Source organism: Megascapheus bottae, chromosome 16 (assembly GCF_031878675.1).
Source record: "Megascapheus bottae isolate mThoBot1 chromosome 16, mThoBot2.hap1, whole genome shotgun sequence".
Lineage (NCBI taxonomy): Eukaryota > Metazoa > Chordata > Mammalia > Rodentia > Geomyidae > Megascapheus > Megascapheus bottae.
In genome coordinates this window covers 51607902-51617627 of record NC_143524.1, presented here as the reverse complement: position 1 = coordinate 51617627, position 9726 = coordinate 51607902, and the positions used below count along the sequence as shown (strand labels likewise).

At 40.5% G+C, this 9726-nt stretch overlaps 1 protein-coding gene across 2 annotated transcripts in view; it reads right to left on the bottom strand.

Moving 5' to 3' along the window:
* Positions 1-1147: 1147 nt before the first annotated feature.
* The window catches only part of Ankrd42 (ankyrin repeat domain 42), a 34865-nt gene continuing 26286 nt past the window's right edge, over positions 1148-9726 (bottom strand). The window contains exons 8-12 of one of the 2 annotated variants that reach the window (XM_090348542.1): positions 8340-8466; positions 6931-7075; positions 4844-4923; positions 1536-1587; positions 1148-1420 (exon numbers count right to left, since the gene is read on the bottom strand). In XM_090348542.1, the coding sequence (XP_090204668.1) occupies positions 1394-1420; positions 1536-1587; positions 4844-4923; positions 6931-7075; positions 8340-8466 (431 nt within the window). In that variant the 3' untranslated portion in view covers positions 1148-1393. Of the gene's footprint in view, positions 1421-1535; positions 1588-4836; positions 4924-6930; positions 7076-8339; positions 8467-9726 lie in introns of those variants that run through there. The other variant, XM_090348543.1, reaches the window with a different exon arrangement.

The following is a 9726-nucleotide window of genomic DNA, read 5'->3' as shown; positions in this document are numbered from 1 at the left end:
TATACAGGTTAAACTCCAGCCAAGCTGTGAGTTCCTAAAAGGTCTCTAAGTAATATGAATGTTATCCATGAGTAAATCTCTCAAGGATGTAGTCTAAACTTTTAAGTATTTTAAACATTTGATTATAGATATGTTGTAAATATTTCATTTATATTGAATTTCTCAAATACTTACACATTTTAGGTATTTTTGTGAATGGTGAGATGTCCCCTAAAGGATTTATTACCTCTCTTTGCTCAGAGCCATATGTGCATACTGAGTTATAACCTGCTCATTTACACTATGGTGATAAGACAGGCCAGACTACATTATGCAGGGACCATTGTGAACCTAGGAAAACCTTTTCAGGTCAATTAGCTTATTTTATGAAACATTAAGAATTTAATGTGGGAAGGAATGGGGTGGGGAAAAGTTATTTTTTTAATATGATTTTTGTGCTGGTTCTGGGGCTTGAACTCAGGGCCTAGGCATTATCTCTAAGCTTTTGTGCTCAAGGCTAGTGCTTTACCACTTGCACTGCAACTCCACTTATGGCTTTTTGGCATTTAATTGGAGATAAGAGTCCTGGACTTTCCACCTGGGCTTGTTGGCTCACATCTGTATTCCTAGCTACTCAGGAGGCTGAGATCTGAGGATCGAGGTTCAAAGCCAGTCCAGGCACTAAAGACCCTGAGACTATTATCTCCAATTAATCACTAGAAAAGGGGAAGTGGGGCTATGGCTCTAGGGGTAGGGTAGTAGCCTTGAGCTGAGGAGCTCAGGGAGAGCCCCATGACTCACCAAAAAAAAAAAAAAAACTCATGGACTTTCCTGCCTTGGCTGACCAAACACTGAGCTCCTCGGAGCTCAGTCTCTGGTGTAGCCGGGATTGCAGCATAACCCACTGGTGCTTGACTTAAAAATATTATTAATAAAAAGGAAAAATAGGCATGCCTGTCTATAATTCCAGCACTCAGGAGACTGAGGCAGGAGGACTGTGAATTCAAGGTCAGCTTGAGACTCTGCCATGAAAAAGAAAATGAGGCAGTGGAAAGGCTGTGGTTACTACCTTCACTGATACCTATATCATTTTGAGGAATATTTACTATTGACTATGTAACAAATGTATTACATAATACATAGAAATTTACTTGTATTTCACAATTGCATCTTAGGCAAATGGTATGTTATCCTCATTACACACCTCAAGAATCAAACTTAAGCTGGGCATGGTGGCTCACGCCTGTAATCCTAGCTACTCAGAAGGCTGAGACTTGAGAATCACAGCTCTAAGCCAGCCTGGGCACTAAAGAACAAGAGACTCATCTCCAGTTAACCACTAGAAAACAGAAAGTGGGGCTGTGGCTCAAGGAGTAGGGCAGTAGTCTTGAGCTGAAGTGGTCAGGGACAGCACTCAAGCCCAAAGTTCAAGCCCCATGACCTACAAAAGAAACAAAAGTCAAGGTCACATCTTAGTCAATGTACTTGTAGCCTCCAACCTTAGTATTCTTTCTCAAGAAACAGGCAATCTAATCAGATGTATGGCTCATACTTACAATCCTCTTACTTGGGAAGCAGAAAATGGAAGAACTGTAGTTCACTGCCAACCTAAGAAAATAGATGATATTTCAATAAAAACCAGATACAGTAATCCGGCCTCTGCAGAAGGCTTAGGTAGGAGGATCACAATGAGGTGATCCAGACAAAAACACAAGACCATACTTGAAAAACACCTAAAGCAAAATGACTAAGTGGTACAGTATATGTAAGCAAGAGGCCCTGAGTTCAACTGCCAGTGTCAGACACATACACACACATACATAAATGCAGTGCAGCAGTTTTCTGCAGGATCTCATCTCAACATTATAAAAAGCTGGCTATGTTGGCATGTCCCTGTCATCTAACTATGGTATGAAATACTTAAAGGCTCACTGTTATGGCCAGCCTGGGTTAAAACAGAAGAGACCTTATTAGTCAAAGGACTACTGGTGGGGTTCAAGTGCCTGGCATGCATGAAACCCTGAATTCAAAACCCTAGGACTGCCAATCAAGAAAAAAAAGGAAATGGACAATCTGAGTCATGAGAATAAAATACATCTTTCCATCTTCTTTTCACTTTTGTTTTTTTTCATTTACCTAACATGATACTAATATATGTGAATTGTAAATAAGTGTATGTGATTTCAGGGCGAGGGAGATGGTTTAGGGGTAGAGTGCTCACCTAGCATGCACAAAGCCCTGGGTTCAGTTGCTCAGTACCACATAAAAAGAGAGAGTCGGAAGTGGTGCTGTGGCTCAAGTGGCAAAGCACCATCCTTGAGCAAAAGAAGCTCAGCGACAGTGCTCAGGCCTTGAGGTCAAGCCCGTCCTGGCCAAAAAATTTAAAATAATCTATTTGCCTAAATGTATGCGATTTGGGAATATTTATTTATTTATTTTTGCCAGTCCTGGGCCTTGAGCACAGGGCCTGAGCACTGTCCTTGGGCTTTCTCAAGGCTAGAACTCTACCCAGGAATTATAATTTTAATGCTAAATAAGACTCAATAGTTATGAATTAAATAAGCTATAGGTTTACTCTCTTTAGTCAGAAAGCATCTGGCTAATGAGAGCTCTAACTCCTTAGTTTATTGCTTTACCATGCTACTGTTGTGTTCATTCACAAAGAAAGGGGGAAGAAGTGAGAAGCCCTTTTCCCTTTAGGGGGGTATGATAATATTTAAAATACTATTTGGGTTCATAGCCTATTGGTCACAGCTTGGTTTCTTGGTTACAAGGGAAGCTGGAAATTATTAAGAAAGTGACCGATAAATGGTTTTACTAAACACTGAAAGTGTATTAGAAACCACAGTGACATTCTGTCAAAAGGACAATACTGGTGTGATCCATATCTGTACTCCTGTACCCAGGAGACAAGTAGGACTGCAAATTCAAGGCCAGCAGCTTTTTGGTTTGGTATGGTTTTGCCTAATCTTGCTAAGCAAATGTACTATCACTTGAATCTCACCTCCAGCCTTATTTGTACATTTGATTTGCAGGTAGGATCTTGATTTTTTTCCCTTAGACCTAGCTCAGACCACCACCACCCCCTCCCCCGCAACCTGTGGCCTCCTATGTAACTGGGATAACAGGGGTGGGGGGAAAGCCCACTTGTTCTGTTGAACCAGGATCTCACTAACTTTTTGCAGAAGCTGGCTTTCAACTGTGATCCTCCTGATGTCCACTTTGTGAGTAGCCAGGATTACAGGCATGAGCCACCATGCATGGCCTAGTCATTACCACTTACGTTCAGACCTTTAACCAGCCAGGAACTACTGCTCAGCAAACAAGTCCTGATGATAACAGATTAAAATGGCCTTTAATATCATGAAGGGTACAAGTGAGAGTCCAAAGCTAGATAGTTTCTTGATATATAATGAGAACTGCTGCCAGAGAAGCCACAAAACCAGCAATCAAGATGGTGAGAGAAGACAGGATTTAAAAACACCATCTTTGCTGGCTCAGAAGGAAAAGAACAGAAGTAGGAACTCTGAACTAAAATGCCAAAACAATACAGAACTACTAATTGAAGTTCAAGAGGAGAGAAAAGAAAACAATAAAGCCATGTGGTTTTTTTTTTTTTTTTTTTGTGCCAGTCCTGGGCTTGAGCTCAGGGACTGAGCACTGTCCTTGGACTTTCTCAAGGCTAGAGCTCTACCACTTGAGCCTCAGCACCACTTCCGGCTTTTTTCTATGTATGCGGTACCAAGGAATCAAACCCGGGTCTTCATGCATGCAAGCTTTAGAAGAAAGGAGTATAGATAAGAGACCTGGACTGGACAATAAGAAACACATGGCTAGTGGTTAAAGTGCTTGCCTAGCCATGTGTTTCTTATTGTCCAGTCAAGGTCTCTTATCTATACTCCTTTCTTCTAAAGCTTGTAAAACAGGACAAAGGCTGGATTCTGAAGCAGATTAAATAGGCATTCTTAGCAAGCACAAGGTAGGTTTTAAAAATAATAGCAGATTTCCATTTTATGTAAAACTGCTACTGTAAATGTGATCTTTCTAAAACATAATGATCTTATATTTTCTCACAAGTCTAGTTGCTTTAAAAAAAAAAGCCACTTGAAAAATAATAAAACTGGGGGAGGATATTTTAGTTTTTACTGTTGTCTTTCAGGCAGGGTCTTACCATTTACCCCGGATTGGCTGCCAAATTCATGACTCTCCTACCTGAGCCTCCCAAGTGAGGGATAGGTGTGTACTACCATGCCTGTCCAAAAGCACAATTTTTTAAATCTTATGTACAGTAATAGTAAAAGATACTCCAGAGAGCAAAATATTCTCTTATGCAACCATAATCAAATTTTAATTGTTTTTTTTGCCAGTCATAGGACTTGAACTCAAGGCTTGAGCACTATCCTTGGGCTTTTCCTTAAGGCTAGCACTCTGCCACTTGAACCACAGCACCATTTCTGGCTTTTTCTATGCATGTGGTACCAAGTATCGAACCCGGGTCTTTGTGCATGCTAAGCAAACAACTCTAGCATTAGGCCAAACTGCCAGCCCCAAGTTTTAATAATTTTTAATACCTAGAATTACATTTCTAGATTTGATTACTAGACTATATATTTTAGAGTTTATATGGATACTTGCAAAATTACTCACCTCTATAGATGTATAAAAGTAAAATGGAAGACAATGTGTATAACTGAGTGTGTAACTTTAAAAATCTCTAGTACCTTATAACATTTCTTCCTTCAGAATGGGAATAGTATCCTGTCCAAGTGATCCCACGATTTACATAAATTCCAGACTTACATAAATTTATATCAGTTTTTGCAATGAAAGGAAGTTTATTTTAAATTACTTCATTGATTAGTACCTTCTCACAAACACTCCCCCAGAAGTCAACTTCTTTTTCACTTGTCTCTTCTCTTTCCTGGACTGACGGGAGTCTTCTTCCTGCAATCAAAGGAGAGGGAAATCAAATTTAAGTTCTTCATGCTAGCACACATTTTTTATGTTTCTACATTGTCTGTTCAAAAGGAAAAATGCTAAGTAAATCTTTTAGAGTTTTGTGTAAATAAACTCTCAAGTCTGCCAAATCTTAAAACAGGAAGGTACCTTGAGAAATCAGTCAATCCTGTCTACCTACCACATCTCCTAAAGAGGACATCCATATATGTCTTCTATCTTAGACTAACATTTCATGTCATACTGCTAGCTGGAATGTACAAATAATGTGCTGGGATTTACAGCTCTGACCTTCTCTTCCTTCTTTGTTTTTACAACATCCCTTTACCTCTCGTCTCTTCTACTTTTCCCATGCCCTGATATTCCTGAACATTTCTCATCTTCTTGGTATTCTCATGACCTGATCCAAAAGAATAAAAATGGGAAGGATTAAGGGAAGGACTGGAAACACATGTTTACTATTTTAAATAGTTCTAGTCAAAAATGCTCTGTACTTTTTTTTTTTTTGCCAGTTGTAGGGACTGAATTCAGGGCCTGAGCACTTGAAAGTCCTTCGACTTTCTCAAGGCTAAAACTCTAACACTTGAGCCACAGCACCACTTCCAGTTTTTTTCTATGTTATGTGGTGCCAAGGAATCAAACCCGGGTCTTCTTACACACTAGGCAAGCACTCTACCACTAGGCCAAACTCCTGGCCTCCTTTCAATATTCTTAAAACTAGTGAAGCTTAGCTGGGCTCACGCCTGTAATCCTAACTACTCAGGAGGCTGAGATCTGAGGATCGAGGTTCAAAGCCAGCCTGGCACAAAAGAACCAGAGACTCTTATCTCCAATTAATCTCTAGAAAAGGTAAGTGGGGCTGAGACTCAGGGGTAGGGTGGTAGCCTTGAGCTAAAGAGCTCGGAGACAGTGCCCAGGCCAAGTTCAAGCCCCATGACCCCTCCCACCCATACACACACACACACACACACACACACACACACACACACACACACACACACACAAAACTAGTAAAGCTTTTCAAAATAGATTCCATTCAAAGCACTTTGTTTCTGTTAGAATATCAACATATGTATACTCTCGGCTGTCTCAGAATTCTTATTGTTTACTTTTCTTATGAGGAATATATTTTCATTATTTGGTATAAAAATAACACCAACTAGGCTGGTATGGCTTTACTCTGTTAGGGGGGAGCATGTAAATGGATATGTACTAACAGTTACAAATAGAAATATAGGTATGTTTCTTTCTTTTTTTTTTTTTTGTGGGTCACGGGGCTTTAACTTGGCCTAGACGCTGTCCTTGAGCTCTTCAGCTCAAGGCTAACACCCTACCCCTGGGCCTGGGTATTGTCTCTGAGCTCTTCAGCTCAAGGCTACCATCCTACCTTGAGCCAAGCTCCACTTCCCATTTTCTAGAGGTTAGTTGGAGATAAGAGTTCTTTTGTGCCCAGGCGGGCTTTGAACCTTGACCCTCAGATCTTAGCCTCCTGAGTAGCTGGGATTACAGGTGTGAGCCATTGCACCCAGCTAGGTATGTTTCTTTAATTCATACATCAGCTGTACAAAGTATAAATAATTATCTTCATTTAACTACTGAGGCATAAAGAGGTTAAATGACTTAACCAAATCAAAAATGGCTTGTAATCAGGAATTAAAGTCAAATAGTCCTAACCCAAAGCTTTTACTCATAGCCACTCTTATATACTTTTTTTGTGTGTGTGCCAGTCCTGGAGCTTGAACTCAGGCCCTAGATGCTAACCCTGAGCTTTTTTTACTCAAAGCCACTTAAGTACTTGAGCTACAGCTCTGCTTTTGAATTTTTGGTGGATAATTGAAGATAAAAATCTCAAGAACTTTCTTGCTCAGGCTGGCTTTGAACCATGGTCCTCAGATCTCAGCTTCTTGAAAAGCAAGGATTACAGGCATGAACCCAGCATTTGACCTTCTTGTATTACTTTTTATCAAGAAATGTAAATGTGTTAAGGTCACCAACCATAGGCACGATGCTGGGAACCTGAGTTTTCTCCAGGTTTTCCTTGAGTTGATCCACCTCTGCTCGGTATTCATCCAGCTGACATTCTAACTTTTCTCTACGGAGTCGTTCATAGTCCAGCTGGCCCTGCAGTTCTTTGATAGTCCTACCAAAAGAAAATGTTTTTCAATCAACCTGTAATCTCAACTAGCATCCACACATAGCATTAAGAATGGACCACCCTGGGCCTGGGAGTTTGGCCTAATGGTAGAGTGCTTGCCTAGCATGCACGAAGACCCGGGTTCAATTCCTTAGTACCACATACATAGAAAAAGCTGGAAGCGGTGCTGTGGCTCAAGTAGCACAGGTGCTATCCTTGAGAAAAGCCCAAGGACAGTACTCAGGCCCTGAGTTCAAGCCACATGACTAGCAAAAAAAAAGAAAAAGAAAAAAGAATGGGCCATCCTGGCTAATGGAGTTATTTAAAGACTGTTACTTATACTGGTTGAGGAGCTTAGGTCTTGCTATTGCTGGTAGTTCATAACTGTAATCCTAGCATAACTGTAAACCTAGCTGTTTAGAATCACAGTTCAAAGCCAGCCCAGGTAGAAAAACCTGTAAGACTTCATGTCCAATTAACCAGCAAAATGCTAGACTATAGAAAAATGCCAAGTGATAGACATAAGACTGTCATCCATGGGCCGGGAGTTTGGCCTAGTGGTAGAGTGCTTGCCAAGCATGCACAAAGACCTGTGTTCGATTCCTCAGTACCACATACATAGAAAAAAGGCAGAAGTGGTGCTGAGGCTCAAGTGGTAGAGCTCTAGCCTTGAGAAAGTGCAGGGACAGTGCTCAGGCCCTGAGCTCAAGCCCAGGACTGGCAAAAAAAAAAGTGTCAGCCATGAACAAGAAAGACAAGCATAGGGCTGGGAGTTTGGCCTAGTAGTAGAGTGCTGGCCTAGCATGCATGAAGACCTGGGTTCGATTCCTCGGTACCACATACATAGGAAAAAAAGCCAGAAGTGGTGCTGAAGCTCAAGTGGGTAGAGCAATAGCCCTGAGAAAGTCCAAGGGCAGTGCTCACACCCTGAGCTCAAGCCCACGACTGGCAAAAAAAAAAAAAAAAAAAAAAAGATAAGCATAATCAGGAGACCCTGAGTTCAAGCCCCAATACTGGCACATGAACATACACAGGCACACACTCACAGACTATGGTCTCAAAACACCTTAACTCCTTAAAGAATGACAGTTTTTATAAGAAGAAATGATTGGTTTCACAGCAATGTGAATACATGTAATACTACTGAAATATACCAAAACTTAAAAACTAGATGGAAAGATAGGGTAGAACTTTTAGTGGCATAAAAGAACAAGTTTGTGATCTACATGATAGGAGCAAAAATAGAGACTATGAGTTTTAAGGATATTACTTTTCAAACTCAAGCTGTTCTTTCTTCTGCTTCAGGTCCTCTTCTGTTATCCCACCCAAGTGTCTATAGTTGCTCTCAGCAATTTCTAGGAGGTGTCTCAAATCTGCTATTTTCTTATAAGCTCTCACTGTAAGACAGAATTGAAGAAAAACACAATTTAGACAGAGAAGAGCTCATTTACTCATAGGACGTTGTTCTTCTCAAGCACTTCTTCTAAAGCCACTGTGTGGTTTGAGAGGGATTTAAAGGAGGGGCATTCACATACTGATATACACTGCAGAGTAAATACTGGTGACAGGGTTTCAGATGTGCAAGCAACGAAATGCTTCTATCAAAGCAGGCTCTGCAGGAACATGGAGTAGATTATGATGACTTTATAGACAAGAAGGGTTCACAAAAACTGACAAGGACTACTAGTATATTACAGAACTACCAACAACGTACTTGATGTTAGAAACTTAAAAGAAAAAAAAACTAACATCAGAATCTTCCACCTCTAGTTCTCCCTTCAACAGGGCTCTTCTCCCTAGAGAACGAGGTTCTCTCTGACAAGAGTTCTGAGGGCTCCTTAGTATTTTTTAAGAAAAAAAATAAACAAGAAACGCAGACAAAAATTCAGTTGTTTTCTTAGAAAATAAAATTCTTGTATAAATAGATCTTCCTGGCAGAAAGGCATTTTTGTAGATGAATGACCTGAGGCTGAGAGTGTAATACTGTAGAAAGTGGGAAGTTCTGAAGTCTGAGTCACTGGCCGACACTCCCCTCACTCATGATAGTTGCCTGTGTCTCAGTTTCCACATTCTTTTTATGTTTCTCCTATGAAGAGAGCCATGGAAATAGATCTTCTCACCGATTAGCACAAACCATATGGCTCTCCTACCAAATATCATAAAATTCCATGTGTATGGCCTGAGTTTGGCCCAGTGGTAGAGTGCTTGCCTATCATGCACAAAGACCCGGGTTCAATTTCTCGGTACTACATACATAGAAAAAAGCCAGAAGTGGTACTGAGGCTCAAGTGGTAGAGCTCTAGCCTTGAGAAAGTCCAAGGACAGTGCTCAGGCCCTGAGCTCAAGCCCAGGACTGGCAGAAAAAAAAAAATTCCATGTGTGGTACATAGGCACTATAAAAGGAAGCCTAAAAAAGTCTTACTTCTATGTCACTGTATGACTTTAGACAAGTAACAGCTTCTCTGAATCTCAGGTTCTTCAGTATTTCTTGAGATATAAAAAGAAAAAAAAAATACATGTGACCTACCTCATGGGCTTACTATAAATGATGAGTGTTCTCTAAACTGCAAATATTACAGTGTAGACCATTATTATTGTTAGGATTTTGAAGAGTAAATACACTAGAAGGAAAGCTTTACATCAGTAGCTGAATCATC